General features: G+C 42.0%; 1 protein-coding gene across 2 annotated transcripts; it reads left to right on the forward strand.

Annotated features, from left to right (window-relative positions):
- Positions 1-378: 378 nt before the first annotated feature.
- Positions 379-19,382, forward strand: sin3b (SIN3 transcription regulator family member B). 2 transcript variants are annotated; one of them, XM_082523150.1, is made up of 19 exons: positions 379-880; positions 2,020-2,126; positions 2,744-2,897; positions 3,956-4,318; positions 4,450-4,605; positions 4,949-5,077; positions 5,734-5,823; positions 5,999-6,117; positions 6,380-6,593; positions 9,730-9,846; positions 9,994-10,232; positions 10,667-10,850; positions 11,679-12,534; positions 14,631-14,800; positions 14,894-15,067; positions 16,940-17,032; positions 17,137-17,231; positions 17,723-17,921; positions 18,085-19,382. In XM_082523150.1, exons 1-19 carry the CDS (start codon positions 770-772, stop codon positions 18,319-18,321), a joined length of 3,807 nt encoding a protein of 1,268 aa, XP_082379276.1. In that variant the 5' UTR covers positions 379-769; the 3' UTR covers positions 18,322-19,382. The 2 variants fall into 2 exon arrangements, with proteins under 2 accessions (XP_082379276.1, XP_082379277.1); XM_082523151.1 differs by lacking the exon at positions 379-880 and adding an exon at positions 1,131-1,433.
- Positions 19,383-20,532: the final 1,150 nt, after the last annotated feature.

The following is a 20,532-nucleotide window of genomic DNA, read 5'->3' on the forward strand; positions in this document are numbered from 1 at the left end:
ATCAGTCACTAATAAACCCTTTCGAAGCAAAATACTTGTTCCTTTCTTCTTTGCTTCCTCATATCCATTAAAGTTGTTTAAAACTGCCTCTGGCTCCTGCATTGGAAAACCAAGCTGAATCCATTGTGAATGCCCTCTGAATGAGCCGTAGGTGTCTATCAATAGCCATGTATCGATCTTTCTCACAGTCGGCATTCGGTCCACCGTCGAGCTCCGTGGGCACCGTTGTGGAGTGTGCAGCCATCCTTTGCATGGAGTAGCGCTGCTCCTTTGTAGCAGTGAAGGGGGAGTGGAGCAATCTGATTCTTGTGAACTCAGCTCCTCCCATCGCTGCGACTGCGCAGTTCAATTTTTCACTTTTTTTTTCACTCCTACTCTGGCTTCCGGACGCCAAGACAGAGCGCTGCCGCCGAATTTAAAGAGACAGGCTTTAGTTTTTTTTAAATACGAAAAACGGTAACCATTGTCTCTGGGCTTATTTTCCGATACTTCTTGCCTGGGCTCGTTTAATTCGATGGTGATGTTTCATCAAAGTCACCGAGAGTAGCAGGTTGTCTGTCATCAACCTTCATTCTGCTGGATTTCCCGTCCTTTTTTTTTTTTTGCCTCTGTACCTAGACTGTCCAGCTAGGCAGAGTAGGGTTGCTTGCTGGCAGGCTGGCTTCCCGACCGAGAGCAAGGTTTGTCGGCTAGCCAACAACTGGAGGTAACGCCGAAGCTTCCCTCTTAAGTTGTGGTAGCGGCTCTCGAGCCTCCTGTCGCCGGGATAATGGCGAAGATTCAGGCGCACAGCACCGCGAAGCAAATAAACCAAATTCAAGACAAGCCTTACGTTATAACACAAAAGCAAGTGCAGCAGCAGCACTTCCAGAAGCTGAAGGTAAGGAGACAACGGACATGACAAGGGAAAAGTGGCTGAGAGTCAGAACCATTTTGTTCGTCGGATCATTGCATTGGATTTGAGGCTTTTTTCTCTTTCTCTCTTCTGTCGTCGAGAGTAGTGAAAGGAACGGCTGGCTAACGTTAGTTAGCTCGCTGGCCTATTAAAAGTAATTCATTGCTAAACAGCCTAACGTTAACATTTAATGTTGGATTTAGAAGCTATGTTTCGTTTAGTGGATGTGCGAGTGACAGTGGAGTGGCACAGTTAGTGGTACTTTCTCATTTGCCATATCAATAAGTGCTTCTGTGAGCAAACGTTAACTCAGACCTCGCTTGTGGGAAGTTCCTCCTTGTTCGTTTTTTCAGCCACCCGAACAAAGTGGAGGACGTCAGCCAGGCTAGCCAAGAACGGCTATTTCACTTCATTAGCAGCTTCAGTACACGTTTCTTTGTTATAGTAGTGTTTTAATATGTCGTACTGTTTTTGCCAACGCGACACTGTTGGCCGGGGACCAGCTGTGACTAAACATATTGTATAAATTTGTATGCGGGTAGGTGTTGCAAGTGTTGGTGGAGTTATTATCGTGAGTCGACTGGCTCCTGGCTAAACGTTAGCTACAACAACCCTCTTTAAGATGTGGACTATTTGTGACAATGGCTTGTGTGAAGACATTTTTCCCCCTTTAGCGCAACCTAAACTAGCCTAGCTGTGGTAGCGAAAGAAAGCAGTGGAGTAATGAACAAAAGCTGCCTGGTGTCTCTTGTGTATGCCCAGTTATTTATTTATTTTAGCGTTAGTTGTACAGCTTGTACTGCTAACCAGAGGATTTGTTGATGTTGCACTTTGGCTGATAGTGAACAAATCAGTCAGCATTCACGTAACTTCACGTATGCAGCACTGAAACAAATCTGTACGATGGGGCTACCTGTAATTTTATAGTACAAATCGGAAATAAATGCATTTATTAATAATGCAAAACGTAGCATTTGAAATCTATAAACAAGCTTTGTAGCTGTAAAATCATCCACCGTGAGCACCGTGGCTGGATTCTGGGGAAAATGCTGCTCCATACATCCAGCTGAGACTGCCTGTGCTTTGTTCTGTACTGATTTTTTCTTCCTCTTCTCCATGTTTAGGTTGAAGATGCCTTGTCATATCTGGACCAAGTCAAAATTCGTTTTGCGAATGACCCTGGGATATATAACAAGTTTCTCGACATCATGAAGGAGTTCAAGTCGCAGAGGTATCATTGGGCATTTATGCAAACAAACCACAAGTAACTACTACACAGGGGCACACAGGGAGCACACTGATTTCTGTTGTGCAGTTTTTAAGGGAGGTGGTCCAGATCCACTTTAAAATACAGTGGGATCTTCATTTACCCATACGCCACCAAGTCTTATGAAATTCAGCTTGATGGTTTTTGTATAATCTTGTGACCAACTGGCAGCTGTACTTCTGCCAGGGTGAAAACCAGAAGTAATGGGAGTTCTAGTAATGCATTCTTAATGACATACATTCCCATACATATTCTTTAGATGGTGATTGTGCTGCTTGTTTATGGAGTTTCATTACGTTGTGCTGTTTAATCCTTGACTAGTTCTGTTTCACAATCTGGAGTTTATCAGTGCATATGAAACTGCACATAGCTTCTTACTGTAATTATGCAACTGGTATTATTATCTTGAAATGAAACGAGGACTAAAAGCAAATCCTCTTTGCTCCTTTTTCTTTAAAGCTAACATGTGTAGCGCTTATTAATAACTTGTTTTCTGTTTTTGCTTTGTGGTGTTTGAGAGAAGTAGTTAATCAATCTTTCTCAACCAAACTTCTAAACTATCTGTATGTCTTCTGAAATAGCATCGACACACCGGGAGTGATAAACCGTGTATCACAACTGTTTCATGGACACCCAGACCTCGTCTTGGGCTTCAATGCCTTCTTGCCACCGGGGTATCGGATAGAGGTCCCTAAGAATGGGATGGCTTTCCTTCAGTCTCCTTTCTCTGCACAGGTAAGATACTCTTTTTAAAGAGATATCAGATATAAGTAAAGCAATGTACAGCAGTGTATGCTGACAGCATTATATGTTTAAGACCACAGAACATCTTAGGAGGAAACAGGTGTGGCTCTACTGCCCTGAACTTCAGCTGAATGATCTACCTGAAAAAGCCCTCACGAAGATTTCACTACAAAATGTGACAGCAGCTTTGTAGTTTAACAAAATTTCAGCTGGAGTTCTGCTTCTTCCTGTGCATTTTTGGCTGAAACAAGCACTTAAATCTCATCACAAAGAGCCAAATATATACAAGTTGTATATAAAAAAGAATTTCAGAGATTAGGAATCTATGTTAGACTTTAAAAGAATTTTACGGTGTAACACAAAAACGACTACACTGAGGAATTTGTAATGATTTCACTCTGTGGCATTTGGTCCGTGTCAGATTGAGTTAAACTTTTATATGTGTCAGCTCCTTCAGTTTCTGTGTACAATTTTATTATTTTAAAGTAAAAGCTGGGAACTAACTTCCAGGGATGTTTTGTTCTGAGAGATGGATCGTGCTTAGGTAGTGGATGGCAAGATAATGGGATTTGGGCAATCTTAGGTGTAATGTTAGTGTGACTTGGGATTTGCATCAGAACTACTTTCCTTTAATACTGACTTTAGATTACAAGTACATTCATATAAACATCCAGTCACTTTTCTTTCTGAACATTAGGCATAAAGTATGCATAATGCATGCGTTTCTTTTCTAAAACCTATGAAAGTTTATGTAAACTTTTTCTGTTAAATCATTTTAATATTTAGTGCTTTATGTTTACTGTGTACCTTTTGTCTACAATTACAATTGTTATTGTGTTATATAGAGTTTATACACTGCTAAGAGAGGGATTTAAAACGAACCCACAGAGCCAACTTATGTTTGAGTGTTTAATATTTCTGCAGCAACACAAGCACATTAAAGTTGGTTTACGTCATCATTTTAGCTGCACCTGCACCGGCATATACAAACAGATATTTCTCCCCAAGTCGTAAATAAACAGTCTTTTTCTTAATGCATCTCTGTGCAGGTATCCCCAAGCCCGCAGGGGAAGAGTCCTGTCGCTCCTGCTGTTGCTGCAACCTCGGGTAGCGCCTCTTCCTCTCACTCTGAAGTGGGACCTGCCCAGACCAGTGAAGTCAAGGTGGCCACAACAGAGCCCCTGTCTTCATCAGCAGCAGGACCTCCAGAGCCTCCCAGCAGACTTTCTCTTCCCCTGACCAGCAGAGAGAGCCAAAATCCAGCAGCCACCTCATCTGTGTCCCCGCCTGCCTCAGAGACGAGCCCCGTAGAATTTGATAGCGCCATCAGCTACGTCAACAAGATTAAAAACCGTTTCCTGGACCATCCAGAGATCTATAGAGCCTTCCTAGAAATTCTTCACACATATCAGGTACTGTAGAAGTAAGGCCATGAATACTGCATATTCATAGCATAAAAGGTGTTGGGTTTTTATTTGCAGTTTCTGAGTTTTGTTTTTATTTTGTGTGTGTGTGTCTCCCCTATATCTCTATAACATTTTAGAAGGAACAGCTGGAGGTGAAGGAGAGTCGAGGCAGTCGAGGCAGCAGTGGGATGACAGAAGATGAGGTGTTTTCTAAAGTTGCCAGTCTCTTCAAGGGACAAGAAGACCTGCTGGCTGAGTTTGGACAATTCTTGCCCGATGCCAAGAGATCACTGGTGAGTTGAGCAGCATAGACGGAGATTTCTGATGTTCCACTTGGGAAGGAGATGAAAATCTGCACAGTTTGAACAGAAACAATTTGCAGTCGGGCACGAAAGCAACATTTCTCATTTCCAGTTATTTTAACACAGTTTACAACAGTGACATTTTGTATATTTACGGCTCTGAAATGCCATCATGATAATATTCACACAGTCACAGTGAAGTGCCACTTTTGAACAGCTGAATATATAACTTGTCAAAAACGTTGTATTTCTGTCAGTCAGTTCTCTAAGAAGTTCCCAAAGTCCCAAGAAGTACTACTGAGCATTTTTTGCCCACGTGCCTCCTCTTCTGTAGTTCACAGGCAGTTCGCTCACCGGGGGGAAAGAGCAGCTGAAAAGAACAGAGGAAGAGGACACGATAACCAAACAGAACAAAAAGAGGCCGAGGCCCATACTTCTCCAGCATATGTCCCCACTGCTCAAGGTAAGTTCTTCTCTCTTCAGCGGGTCAGTCAGTGAAAGAGACAAAAGCTGTGCATTATGAGCTCAAATGCTACGTTTTATGATTGTTTTTGCAACTTCATCATCTTGTGAAATAGGGTCTAAAATTCTGACGTATTCACAATTAATTAAAAACGAGAGAGGGAGAGAGAGAGAGAGAGAGAGGTGGAGCTTTGAAAGACACCATTCTTGTTACAGACGCTACAGAACGACTGTTACCCTTATGGACTTTTTATTTGCTTTTACTTTGGTAAATTTCTTTATTTTCATAATTGTTGAGTAACACAGTAACAGTTTAATTGAAGAGAACTTACTGAATACCAGTTTATTTTTAATCTGTTACATTGAGTCATTTCTATAAGTTAATGTGTTGCATGTAAGCCCCGTGATGTATGTCATTTACTATTATGGACATTACAGCCTGCAACATGCTGGGCAAAATGTGTCTCACAAGCTTGTAACATAATTACAGAGTATTTGCATTCCTTTACTTCATTTCGTCAGCACCAACTCATTTGCTAGAAAATAATTTTGTGTTGCACAACACGAACTTTTCTTTAAAAGTTTCAACAGCTCTTTGGGATTTTCCAAAAGCGGTCGAGTTTGTGATGTTCAGATTTTATTCTTCTCTTTATTTAGAAAAAAATGAAGTATTCCTGTACCAAAGATCAGTCCTTTGCTTCGGTTGGCAAACATGGAGTCTTAAGAGAATTTTCCTTCTTTGATAAGGTGAGGGATTATTCTTCTGGGCTGTAATTCTGGATTTTATTTATTTAATTTTTTATACTAAATTTTTAATCCCATAATGTTTTTTCTTTTTGTTTCTTTTTGTTTTTAACTGAAACTTTTTTTTATTTTTTAAAGTGATTGAGCGAATTTTATTGTCAACCCAACTGTCGTTTAGGTTCGTCGCCTGTTTAAAAGCCAGGAAGTATATGAGAACTTCCTGCGCTGCATCGCCTTGTTTAACCAAGAAGTCGTTTCAGGAGCTGAGCTGCTACAGCTTGTTACTCCTTTCTTGGGGTGAGTGGATGGAAAGAATTTTGAGATGGATAGAAAGAGACAAACTAAAGTGGAAATGGTTTATGATGCTAATATCCAGTGTTAGTGAAGCAAATGGCAACAAATATTAAGATATTGTTTGTTTTCAGATATGACATTCAGGTCAACTTTACAAATTTGAAAGTTATCTCTAAATGGTCGTCACAGGGCTTTTTATACTAGCTGAAAATACCAGATGTACTTCAGTTATCTGTCATTAATAATTTTGTCCATATCCTTGCAGGAAGTTTCCTGAACTGTACACACAGTTCAAGTCATTTCTCGGGGACAAAGAGCTCTCTCATGCTGTGTCAGGGCTGTCGGATCGTTACATGGAGGGAGGAGGGGGCAGGGAGGTGGATTATGCCTCCTGCAAGCGCCTGGGGTCCAGCTATAGAGCACTGCCCAAGACCTACCAGCAGCCTAAATGCAGTGGGCGCACGGCCTTATGCAAGGAGGTATATCTACTTAAGAGTTTACCAAACAAAGACCACTGCGTCATTCATTTCTTAAAGTTATCTGTGTGCATTTGAGCCCCTTTCATCTGTTCCTTATTATTTCTTTGACAGCATCTTAACATGTTGGCTTGATGTCTGAATTTAAATGTTTATTTTTTTTCAACATAGCACAAGTTTGAACTGCATGCATAGAAACTGATGTCTAGATACGCACAATATTATGATTCCTGTTATCTTTGCATGCCTCTTTTGTGCCTTTGTCCCTCGATCAGCTCACCTAAGAATGTCATTGTTTTTGAGGACTCCCTAAACCTCACATGACATGAGGGGGTGGGCGAGGTTGCCAACTTAAGTTTCTGTCTCACACCTTCAGGCTGCCAAATATGAGGATGTCTCGAAGCTCTTCCTTTATGAAAACAGCTGCTGTTAGTAAGCTCTTATGCACACAGGGCTGAATCTTGCTGACAAGTTTTTTTTTTTCTTTCTTTTTTTTGTTTTTACCCCACATTTATTTCATCATCAACCCTGGTTGATAAACATCAGTCCATAAGTTACAGCTTGCATGCTTGTAGCTGCTTGAGATAAACGCGCAGGCTTTTACAAAATCACATCTTGAGTGTCGACTTTCCCTCTTTAAGTTTGTTTGACTTGAATATTAAATTACAAATTTGATCAACTTAACATTGAATTGTTCAAGTTCGCAAGTGATGAATCGGTGTTGTCTACATGTAACACGCAACCAGTGTTGGTCAAGTTACTTGAAAAAAGTAATCAGTAACTAATTACTGATTACTTGCCCAAAAAAGTAATCCCGTTACTTTACTGATTACTTATTTTCAAAAGTAATTAATTACTTAGTTACTTTTTAAAAACACGATTTACAACCTGAAGAGGTGATAAAGTGATAGATCTTTCAGCCCAATTCTACTTTTTCTGCATAATCCATCATACAAAATGTAATCAAATGGAAAAGTCTCTTTTTAAAACTTGTTTTATTAGTTTTAATCTTTTAACTTTATGCATCAAGCAAAAATTTAATTATCTGCAACATTCTCTGACTGGAAGAAATTAGTTTAACATTTAAACTTCTACACATTCCAGCTCATAAAATAAAATATTTTTTGTGTTTACACTCAGTCTTTCAAATACATGCAAGTAAAACACAGCAGAAAATAAATAAAGTCAAAGACTCAGCGGTCCTGTTGCTCTATTTTCACCTGTAAAGCAGGAGTGGGGCAGGCGGAGGGTTACCCTGGTGCAGGTGTGCCGCGGTCAGTGGAAGAATCCGCGAGTTTCTCTGCGAGTTTCCCATTACGTTGTAGCTACTCGGTGCTTGTTTGGAAGTTTAGGGGTTTTTTTCGGTGTAAAAAGAAGTTTTCTTCCCACGCACAGCGGACACTAATGTTTTTGTCACTTTTTATGGAATCAAACTCAAAGTAAGGTCAGTACTTCCACGCTTTAAACGCTGCACGCTCATACTCTCTCTGCACTCGATATGTGATCCACTGTTGATCTGCACACAGCTGTTGTCACCAACGTCGCACTCGCTGACGTCACTGTCATGAGACATTCTCGCAAAAAATCACGGTTTTAGTAACGCAGTAACGCAGCGTTCCTACGGTAAAGTAACGGTAATCTAATTACCGTTTTTGCAATAGTAATCCCTTACTTTACTCGTTACTTGAAAAAAGTAATCGGATTACAGTAACGCGTTACTGTCTAACTCTGCACGCAACTAATCAATTTAATTTTCTAATCAGCTGTTTTTTTTTAAACATTTTACTATCACTATGTTTTGAAACCATGCCATTTTGAATCTGTATAATGCCGATGGGAACAGCTTGACAGGCATAAAATAGTATTTCTAGGCCAGCAAGTCAATTCCTAAAAAGCTATTAGCAGAAACCTGTCACTTGTCAGTATGGTGTGCAGTGTGTCCGCAAAAAAGTTTGAGGGAAGTGGAAAACCGGACAGGTTGCAGACAAAATGAGTGTCAAACCTAAACAATTCTCTACAGTAGATGAACAATATCTGAAAGTCATGTCCTTAAGAAATGGGGAAAATAAAATCCAGCAAAGACTTGACATGGAACCTTTCAGTTGATCATCTAACCCTATCCCTGATCAGTATCTAACAGAAAATAACACTATAAATTATTCCCTTTTCAAAACTCTGAATAACCACAGTGATGTACAAGACTCTGACCTCATATGTCACTTTATGCATCACTGATGTAACGTTTTGCAGATATGGTGAATATCTTGTGGAGCACATCATTGCTCTCTTTCTGATTGTTGTGGGCGTGTCTGAATGAAGCTGCGAGTCAGTCTTCCCACATTTTCTCACACTTTATTGCCACCTGTATTTTAGTGAAATGGTGGGAAACCAACGGGGGGAAAGTGTATTGCTTGTGCATGTGTTTCTGTCTCGAGTGCAAAGTACACAAAAACAGGAACTCGGTTTTGAAAATGTTGAACCATGGCAAAAGGTTACACATGCAGTTAGGAGCACATGTATATACAGACGTACTGTTTGCTCAGTAGTATGCACATCGTGTGACCACCTAATAGAAACTTTGACCCTACTGCCATATTAGGATTGTAACTTCAGAAGCGTCTATTACTTAGCAGTCATCAGGAGCATGTTGAGGGAAAGAAATCCTAATTAATGGCCTGGTAGCTGGTAGTTGATTATGGTTATGCAGAATCAGATGAGTACAGTAAGGACAGGGAGGCAGTATGTAGCTTAAATATGTTTTTCCTTTTCTCATAGAAAAGTTTCAAATAACAAAGGCAGCATATGTACAAGTAATCGCTGAGGCTCAGCCTCCAGGCTGCTTTGAACCTTTCCTGCATACCCCTAAAATATGCCTTCTTGATAAGGCGTTCTGTCAGCACGGCAGCCTCACGTACCCTCTCTTCAAATATTTTGTGTGTGAGGGGCACCCAATCCGTAGAAAGATGCCTTAAAGGGATCTGTGCTACAGCAGATTGATCGGGCGATCATATTGTAACTTAATTATACTTTCTGAAGTCCAGAGTAAAAATATCAAGGTGCATAAAAAGCAATCTTTAAAGTGTTACCATAGAAAAGTGTGCTGGCATGAAAACTCATGTTTTTATCTGTATGTGTGCAGGTATTGAATGACACCTGGGTGTCTTTCCCCTCCTGGTCAGAAGATTCAACCTTTGTTAGCTCCAAGAAGACTCCTTATGAGGAGCAGCTGCATCGCTGTGAGGATGAAAGATTTGAGGTATGTGCATCTTAATGTTAGCGTTTTTAACAAGTAGTAAATATATTTGGTGACCCCGAGGATGTTTTATTCTTAAACACATATATCGCGTGGTGCTAAGCTTTAGAAGATGCCCTCTAAAAGCCGTCTCTAACACTTATTCTTTAGTTGGATGTTGTTCTGGAGACAAACTTGGCCACCATCAGAGTCCTAGAGAGTGTCCAGAAGAAGCTTTCTCGCCTCTCACCAGAGGACCAGGACCGATTCAGATTAGACGACTGCCTGGGCGGCACCTCTGAGGTCATCCAGCGTCGTGCGGTGTATCGTATCTATGGCGACAAAGCCCCTGAGATCATCGAGGGACTGAAGAGGAGTCCTGCTACTGCTGTGCCTGTGGTGCTGAAGAGGTCAGGACAATCTCTTTATCTCAGAATTCCCCAGTGACGTCTGACATGTGCAGACACTTTAAGCCTTATAGCCACAATATTCTTTCATATGCATATGAAATAGCAGGATGTTGAACCAACACATCTAATGTTTACATCACTGTGGCTATAGAAGGAAAACTGTTGATTATACTTCTGTTTACATGACCAGCTGAGAGATTTAAGCAAGTGACAATATGATGGGAATATTCAGCTGCTGACAGCGTGAGCAAGATCCTTGTATCAACATGGAGGTCTTTGTGCACCCTGCTACACGAATAGTGCTTTCTGAAGAACTGCCTTTTTCCTTCCAGTCTAACATGTGAAAAAACAAACGCACTGTGGTGACAAAATAGATTCAACTACATGAATGTTTTTTTTAGGCGTCAACTTTAAAGCTTTTCTTTCCTCTCCAGGTTGAAAGCTAAGGAGGAAGAGTGGCGAGAGGCCCAGCAGGGTTTCAATAAGATTTGGAGGGAGCAGTACGAGAAGGCCTACCTGAAGTCCCTCGACCACCAAGGAGTCAACTTCAAACAGAACGATATGAAGGCCCTGCGGTCGAAAAGTCTTCTTAATGAGATTGAAAGCATCTACGACGAGGTAAACACTCCTCTATTCGCGACCTTGAATGGTGATGAAAAGATAACGAGGTGTGAAGCCTGATATAGCAGTCCTGCATAATCGCTTCTGTATAATCATAAGAAGAGTCAGACTCAGTGAGAGGGTATAAAAGCGTTCATTATAGTGTAACCTGACTATTATCCTCTCACATTTTCTAAAATTTAAAAAGATTATTCTGGTGCTTACAGTTCATCAGTCAGGTGCACAACATGCGTCACCTGACTGAAGTTTCACATTTGACATTTTAACTTGTTCAAACTTCTGATGGTTCTTTAGGATTTCGCGTCCACGTTGACGTTACTAAAGTGGACCTGTTGAGGTCTGTATACGTGATGGGTAATCCCTATGAGCCAAAATCCCTGGGCAAAGCTCTGACCACCAGCCCCGCCTCCTGCTGTTCAAACCTTTTGTTTGTCATGGACAGCCAATTAGAGGACAGCTAACTTATGAGGAGGGTGGGCTTAAAGGGGGAGGAGCTAAAACAGTTTTTCCAGACAGGAGATGAGTTGAGGGCCTGAACTGAAATAAATTAACATTATTAGGAATTGTGAGTATGCAAAGCTACTCTAGTAGCATTTTTAGTAAGAACAGAGCTATAAAATTTTCCTTAAGTGGCTTTGCTCTAACACCATGGCTCATAATGAAGATGGTGTGTTTCAGTCAAAGGACATTGAGTGCAGGTGGGGTTTTTTTGTTGAAGGGATTTGTCAGAGGTCAGTGAAACCTCTTGGTGTCAAAGGTTTCCGTATTTCTGCTTGGCCTGTAGGAGTTTCCTTCTGCTGTCTGATTTTCTTCTTTTTACCTCAGCGTCAGGAGCAGAGCACAGAAGAAGGTGGTGTTGGCCAACAAAGCCGTAATGGTTCAGCCTCATCCAGTGAACCTCACATGGTGTTTACTTATGAGGACAAACAAATCCTGGAGGATGCTGCCTCACTCATCATCTACCACGTTAAACGACAACCAACTATTCACAAAGATGACAAGGACCACATCAAACGCATCATCCAGCACTTTGTCCCCGACTTGTTCTTCTCCCGCCGCGGTGAGCTCAGTGATACTGAAGAATGGACGGATGAGGAGGCTGAGCTGGAAGAGGGAGGCGATAAAGGAGGAGGTGGAACCGCCACCACCGCAGCAGGCGGAGGAGGAAATGGTAATAATGCATCAGGAGCAGCAGCCAGCAGTTGTCAGTCTCAACCCCAACCTGTCCAATCACAGTCCCAGACCCAGTCCCAACCGCAGCAGCAGCTCAACGGTGATTCCAGGAGGAGGCGCTGCAGCCCATCCCAACCTGCAGAAAACGAAGCCTCGACCACCTCAAGCAGCATAAGCCAGCCTGCTGGATCCACACCGACCCCGGGGTCTACACCTATGGAGATGAGCTCGGGTGCAGCCGGGGAGAAGGTGGACCTTCGTGACCCCGAAGCAGAGCACCAAAAGGAGCTGGATGGTGTCTACAACCTGTTTTTTGTCAACAACAACTGGTATTTCTTTTTGCGGCTGCACCAGACTCTGTGTTCGCGGCTGCTGCGGGTTTACCGACAAGCAGAACGGCAGCTGCTGGAGCATCGAGCTGAGCAGAGCAGAGAGAGGCTGCTGATGGCAGAGGGACGGAGGGAAAAGGCGTGTGACCTCGCTATGGAGCTCCGCCTCAAGCAGCCCAGTAAGTCCAGTCTATGTTTACAGTTACTCACATCTTTACAGTCGTCAGGTGTTTGATTTTTAAGTGGGGTTGGTCAGCTGTGATGTAGACAGGTAAGCTCAGTGTGGGTGGCTTTATTCCAGATCACTGAGCAATAATCACACGCTGTAATATACAAGTTACTTCATCAAGACGATTAGATAATTAGCTTCAATAAATGTGCACTGAATCAGAATGTGCTTTTAAATTGGTGTCAGTCACACTGTTAAATAAGATTAATGTTTGCTAAAGGGAATGATGTTCCAGATATGTTGAAACATTTCTCAGTGTTTAAAACAGCACGGCAATAAAATAACGTTTGAAAAATGATCGTTCTACTAATGCTACGTGTCAACCTTTATTTAGTTGACTTTGTTCAGAATCTGAGTGTTGTAGTAGCATTGTTGTGTTTTGTTTAGGGAAGAAATCTGTGGTGAAAGACTTTTTAATGCTCTGAACAGATTTGCAGGACCTGTATGGACCAGTTAAAGGCACTTTTCTAAAAGTCTGTTTAGGACAAGGTTTACTGGTTATCAAAAACAAACTAAATTCTTGTTCAGCATATTACAAGCTGTACATGTAGAGTGTCTTAGGCCACAATATTACATTCCTTGTAATATAAGACACAGAAAAGCCTCTTGTTTGAGAAACTTTCTAATATTTAGTCATTTTAACCGATAGTTTCTGATAACTGACTTGTTGCTGCAACCCTTCTTCAGATCAGAAGAATCTGTTCTTCAAACACACATCAGGCCTGCCTTTTGTAAATAACTGCTTTTGGTTGCTGGGACAGGGTCTCTACTAGGCCTGCACAATAAATCGAACTGACCAAAGAAACCCCTTTACACATTTGACCAGTCGAATAGAGCCCTTCACGGCATTAACCAATCAAATGGATTAGAGGCCCGCCTCCTACTCAGGTGGGGAACGAACAACGCTGCAGCACCGAGTCAGAGTTGTAATGGCTGAGAGCGAGACGCATGACGAGAACGCTACTGACTATGAACTCGTGGCTAAAAAAAAAAAGTACCTCGCTTATTTGGAGGTACTTTGGATTTGATAAAGACAACGTTCTCCAAACACAGGTGCTCTGCAACACTTGCCGAACACTCGTGGCAACCACCAGAGGAAACACGACTCCACCATCATCTTCAATACAACCACAGAGAACTGTTTGAAGAGTTCCAGAAAGACAGGGCTAGCCAAACAAAGGTCGCTAATGTTAAGACAAAGAGCACCGCAGTCCAACAGCCGTCTCTGTATCAGAGTTTTTCAAGTGGAACTCCTTATGAGAAAACGTCGAAGCGCTACAAAGAAATAACAGAGGCCATTACACATTTTTTTGGCTAAAGACATGATGCCTATAAATACAGTTAGCAGAGAGGGCTTCACCAGTCATAAAGTGGACCGGAGAAACCGCATCCCCTCACGAAACTACTTTTCCCATGTTGCCATTCCACAAATGTACGAAACATGCCGCAAGACCGTCACGTTTGAACTGAGCCAAGCTGAAAACTACGCAACAACTACAGACCTATGATCAAGTCGTACAACGGAGCCATATATGAGCTTCACAGTGCACTTCCTCACCGTAGACCCTGAACTGAAAACACGGTGTCTAGAGACTGTGTGTTTTCCAGACTCTCACACTAGTGAAAATACAGCCCGTGTATCACGTGAGGTGCTGGCCAGCTGGGATCTTAAAGAAGACCGACAAGTGTGTTATGTTTATTCAAAACGAATTCTAGAGACCGGGAAGGATGTCTTTCAGAATTCAAGCCTCAGACACTTTTTATGGGGGCAATGTTTCAATGTTAAAGTGCACTTTGGTGTTACTCTGCTAATACAGCAGCTTTCTTTAAATAAAACTGTTGCAGTAAAACAGAAATTATGTATTTGTTTTTTTTGTTTTGCTATTTATTTTATCGCAAGTCATATCGTTATCGCAATATTGATCACAGTTATCGCACATCGCAGGTTTTCCTAGTATCGTGCAGCCCTAGTCTCCACTGCACATCCACACAGATGATTTAATGAGAAGCTGCTCTAACAAAAGTGCTGTCCTTCCCCTTCCACAGGTGAGGTGGAGTTAGAGGAGTATTACCCAGCTTTCCTCGATATGGTGCGCAGTTTGCTTGATGGCAACCTGGACTCTACACAATATGAGGACACGCTGAGGGAGATGTTCACCATCCACGCCTATATCGGCTTCACCATCGACAAAGTCATCCACAACATCATCCGACAGGTAAACAGTTTCACACACAGGTTAATTCTCTAAGTCCCGTGACTCTGTAATGTGAACACTGGCATATTCTAATATTTACCTCTCTGACTAAAGTTGCAGCACCTGGTGAGCGACGAGGTGTGTCTGCAAGTGGTTGAGCTTTACCTGGCTGAGAGGAAACGAGGGGCAGCCGGGGGAAACCTGTCCTCACAGTGTGTTAGAGCAGCTTGGGAGACCAGCTACCAGTGGAAAGCTGAGCGAGTGATGGCCGAAGAGAACTGCTTCAAGGTGAGTCCAGTGGGTTAAACGCTTGGCCCTGACACACAGCTGTTGTTTGAAGTAGTGAAACTATTTCAGATTATCCTTCTCTGCAGTAAAAATATGCTGCTCTGCGATTTCACAGGACGGTAAAAATTTCAGAAGACTAGATGTACCCATAAAAGGAAAGTGCATCACTTAAGCTGTTTTTGTAAAGGAATGTTTTACGGACAGCGATCGTGATTGTAGGAAAACAAAAGCCAGCTCACTCCTCCAGTCCAAGTATTTTTTTCCCCCAAGGATTCATTCTTTACATTTTTCTCATGCTGTTGAGGCCTTTGGTGCAGTCGATTGAAATTTCACCTTCCAACTAATGACTGAGATTTAACTACGTTTTTGTGGACCTGAAATTATTTTATGACAGCCAGCTGTACCACAGCGTGATAAACACGTTTACACTTCAATGTAATCAGATGCTACCTTTCTCTGGTACTAACGCTTTGATAACAGCTGTTGAATACTTGATTACCGGTTGTAGAAGAATGGAAATGCTTTTCTGGGATCCAAACAGTTTGCTTGCTTTGTTTTTTGTTTTGTTTTTTAAAGATGTTATTGTTCAATTGAGAAAACAGCACAGTGTTCAGTAATTTTATCTTTTTAAATTTTAATTTTATCTGCATGCTAGGGATGAGAAACGCTGTACTACTGACCGCACAGTATAACACTTTTGTGAGGAGGGTGGGGGGAGATGTAGTGTATTATTGTTATTGGGGCAGGGATAGCTCAGTAGGTAGAGTGGTGGCCCCATGATCGGAAGGTTGGTGGTTCGAATCCACTGAACTGCTCCCCTACACACTGCTCCCCGGGCGCCCGATGGCTGCCCACTGCTTCACTGGGTGAACGGGTTAAATGCAGAGAGGAATTTCCCCACGGGGATCAATAAAGTATACTTTCTTAAATGATGTGTATAATATGGCACAGTTCTACTGAGAACCAAGAACGCCACATCTCGGCTTCTCTTTGGTTGGGTGCAGACTGTTTTTAATTTCTCTCCCAGATATCTGGATGCTGCTGTCCATCTTTGACTCAAGAGGAATTCATTGCGTTTATGTCCATTCGTGCAGGAACTTTACTACACAGAGCAAAAGATTTTGTGTGTGAAACAATGCAGATGTGCTTGTGTGCATTTCTACCAAAACAACACAAACCTGATGATGATGTTGTAGGTAGACTGATGGGAAATGAGCCAGAGCTCGGTTCAAAGCGGACGAAATATAACAAAATGATCCGAACAGCAGAATGAGAATCACAGACAGTTTTGTTTCTAACACTGTTTGCTTCACTACAAAGACGTTCAATGAAGGTGAACCAACAGCAGCCAAAAAACCCCCATAAAGGCCTTCAATAGACTAGTTGCTCCAAATATGTTTGGTACTGCCCCTCAGTGACCGTACACAGCTATAACATTCAGACTGTGCACAGCCACGTGGGGCCTTTAGTTTGGGAAATTACAGTCAAGTCGGGGCGACCGTGGCTCAGGGGGTTGGGAAGCGCATCTGTAACCGGAAGGTCGCCAGTTCAATCCCCGGGCTCTCTGTCCTGGTCGTTGTGTCCTTGGGCAAGACACTTTACCCTACCGCCTACTGGTGATGGCCAGAGGGGCCGATGGCGCGATATGGCAGCGAATGAATAGTAGTGGCATTGTAAAGCGCTTTGGGTGCCTTGAAAAGCACTATATAAATCCAATTTATTATTATTATTATTATTATTATTATTATTATTATTATTATTATTAAGTAATTGTTTGAATAAAGCAAAGGCCTTTGTCACACTTTTGGGTCATAGTTTTGATTCAGGTGTAGTGAGGTCATTCAAACATGGGTGTTTCATTTTTGTCATCAGGTGATGTTTATTCAAAACAAGGGTCAAGTGACAATGACCATCGAGCTGCTGGACACTGAGGAGGCCCAGGCTGATGACCCGCTAGATGTTCAGGTAAACACTTATTTATTAACAATTTCTAAACTTGTTTACATACCAGAAACTTGGAAATGAATAACTGGACTTTGATTAAACACGCTGGAACTTTCCTCTGTTAGTGCCTGTCGAGCTACATGGAGCAGTTTGTAGGAACAGAGTCCAGTCTGTGCTCTCAAGCAGAGGGCTACTTCTTCAAGCCCGTATTTCTGCCCAGGTATGACAGATGTTTCTACTGTTTCTACTTATGTGGCAGTATAAATAACAGCAGAATAAAGGTGTGACAGTGGAAATGAATCTGTAATATATTATATTTCATTATACTTGGAAAGAGAAACCAAAGTGCATTTGAATTCCTGCACACCTCCTGCGTTACGTGTCTTATTTTTAATAAACGTTGTGCTGTGATGGTGCATTTCTTTTGTGTATTAGACTAGACAGAATTTGTTCAACTAAAAATCAAGTAAAACTTACAAAACTGTGTCCCCAAATAGATTTTGATTGATTTCATGTTTTTATGTTTGGCTCGTTGTGCCTCAGCTGGTAGCATTATGGGAACGCTCTGTTAAAGGTATCTGATGACAGATCTGCTGTCATCTCAGATAACATTTGTAAAGATCAACAGGGTATAACGGATGTCTTTCAGGAACCCTGAGAATACGTCAAGCCAGTTTTTTGTAATCCGCACCGTGTCTCCATTTTTTTCAGGAACCTGCGCCGTTTTCGCCGCTGGCAAGTGCGACAGGTGGAGGCGATGCGCTGCAGGAGAGAGTGGCACCGCCAGCTGGGCGTGGAAAACGCCGGCAGTCTCGACTGTCGTTTTAAACTCAACACTCACAAGATGGTGTTTGTCATGAACTCTGAGGACTACATGTACCGCAGAGGGGCCCTCGTCAAGGCCAGGAAGGTAGGCTGGCATCTAAGTTTAAATTTAGACATCCGTCCTCCGCGTGGGTCTCATCAGAGCTCTGCTGAAGAAAAGAAATCCAACCCTTCTAGTTTTCTGCTTGTTAAATCCGGTTTTGTCTCTCAGTGACAAGTCTCTGACAGTTTGTCTTCTTCCTTCACAGTCGCAGCACAGAGTGGCAGCGAGCCAGCACGAACGCTTCGACAAGTGGCACCAGAGCTGGCTGACCAATCACGTTACAGCCTCGGCTGAACGCTCCGTACAGAACTGGCTAATGGGCGAAGACGAGGAGGATCTCATCCCCTGCAAGACTACCTGCCTCTCGACTGAAGTGAAGGGGCAGATGGTCAACAGATACCAGGTTCATTACAGCGGAAGCAAAGCCCCTTCTTCACCGTAGAGGCCTGCACAGAGATGGACAGTAATGCGTGCACACACACACACACACACACACACACACACACACACAGGTAAATGCATGAATGCAAAGGACATACGTACACTAAACACAGACATAAACAGCTGCAGTCGTGTCTCCACGACGTGCTCGCTCACTCACTCTGACTCACGGATGAAGAAACTGGCAGAAACGCAGTGGGTCAGTGAGCGAGCGAGAGGAGTGACGATGTGGGGACGAGGGCCAACAGACAGTGAAGTAATCAACGAGAGCCAGCTCGGCCCTGATTGGCTGCACGAGTGGAACGCACCGGGAAGAACGGAGTTCATCATCCTCAGCATCTTTATCATTCAAGCTTCTGTGGTGGCAGTAACGTTAATAAGGCTGACGGCTGAGTCAGCTGATCAGGTGAGGACTCATGAGATCATGGGATTTGTTTGAGAAATGTGAATGTCTGTTTGTTTTTCTTTTTCTTTTCTTTTTTTTTTTTTTTAAGTCAAATGTAGTTTTTAGCCTCTAAAGCCGGAGAGCCTGCCTGTGGGTCGGTTGGTTGGTTTCTGTGTGTTTATATGGGGAGATTATGGTAAACGTGTGTATGTATGTGTATCCTGCTCTCTTCATTTTTGTCTAATTGTAGGCCCACTGCAGGCTCTGCAACTATAGTAAATGCGTTATTACTGTATGTGCATATATATACACACAACAGGGATCCTGTATTTTTATATATGCATCTACACATCTAAAGATCATGTGGTTCTCTACAGTGTTTGCTGTCAGCCAACTCTTGATGTTTGTTGTTTATTTTTTTGTATTTCCCCCTTTTTTGTGTTGTAGCTAAACAAGTTATCACTGGGGCAACAATGAGTCCTTAAGATTAATTGGTTTAATATTAATGAAGATCAAATTATGTATCATATTCATCACCAAATGTTTAATTTCGCATTGTTCTTTTTTTGCATACTGACATTGAAAATAAAATCGAAATATCAGTGTTAAAATAGAATGTATAACATTTATCCTGTATCAGTTATCATAAAATAAACAACCTAGTTGTGAACTTCTTAGATGTTGACTAGCAGCTTGTTTGTCGTTGAGTTTAACCAACACAGCCTCGCCGACGCAAATCAGTCACTGTTGAGGAGTGTCTGTGTGCGCAGATGGAGCCTGTAAAGAGGAGATAATCTGACAGACCAAAAAACCTGGAGCTCAAACGACAATGGTAGAAACCTGCAGCTGCTTCGATAACTAAAGAGTCATTTATTTTTAAAGGTATGTGCAAAAGTTTTGACAGTCACAAAACAGAATCTGTTGTCATTTCTTAGTGGAAATCTATGAAAAATGCCAAAGATGAAACAGTTTGACAGGCATGAAATAGTAACAAAGTGATCAGCAAAGAATATCTGTGTCATTTAGAAAATTGAGGAAACTAGATGAGTAAAAAAGAGAAGTGGTCTACAAAAAACTGCATACAGTAGATGACCTGAAACAGGACCTGAGAGAACATCTGGCCCTTCAGTTGATCCATCTACTGTTCACCAAAGCTTGGTTAGAAATGGCTTCAGAGAAAATATGGATATAAAGAAGCAATTATTAAGGACGGGAACAGGGCTGAGGTATGCCGAATTACATAAGTACTGGAGCAAAAATCAACAGCTGAGGCTGAATTTGACTTTTTGGGTTAAAAATCCTTGTCTTTATGCCCAAATATGGCTATAGGCTGTGTCACGATCTGAGGCAGACTGAAGCCAGTGGTGTTGCGGATCTTGTCAAGCTTGATGGATTGATGAACAAATAAAAGTGCCACCAGATTTTAATCATGTAAAACCATCTGCAAGGCATCTGATTATTAATGGCTTCATTTTTCAGCATGACAGTGACCCCAAACATACTGACAGTGCAGTAAAAGCATAGCTCAACAGAACAAAGGCAGCCAACATCCAAAGAAGAGCTCTGAACGTCCTCCAAGGAGCCTGCAGAACTATTCCTGAACACTTACAGAATTAAGAGAGTTCAGACTGCGGTGCCAAATATTGACTTTAAGCTCATTAGAAATGCACAAACTCTGTGTTTGCCTTTTACACTGTTTGTACAAGCTTCAATAAATTACTGGACCGATTTCCCATTTTCGGAGCAAAATGGAAAGAAATGAGACTTTTGCACAATTCTGTATTTAAATAAGAATAATCATTGTCCGCTTTTCCAACAAAACAGAAT

This window comes from Aulonocara stuartgranti, assembly GCF_965226115.1.
Source record: "Aulonocara stuartgranti genome assembly, chromosome: 23".
Taxonomy (NCBI): Eukaryota; Metazoa; Chordata; class Actinopteri; order Cichliformes; family Cichlidae; genus Aulonocara; species Aulonocara stuartgranti.

Bases quoted from the DNA above. Each gene is read 5' to 3' on its own strand.
- sin3b (XM_082523150.1), top strand. From the start codon at position 770: ATGGCGAAGATTCAGGCGCACAGCACCGCGAAGCAAATAAACCAAATT. The intron at 17,033-17,136 runs GTAAACACTTAT...TTCCTCTGTTAG, and splicing joins ATGACCCGCTAGATGTTCAG to TGCCTGTCGAGCTACATGGA. The intron at 17,922-18,084 runs GTAGGCTGGCAT...CTTCCTTCACAG, and splicing joins CCCTCGTCAAGGCCAGGAAG to TCGCAGCACAGAGTGGCAGC.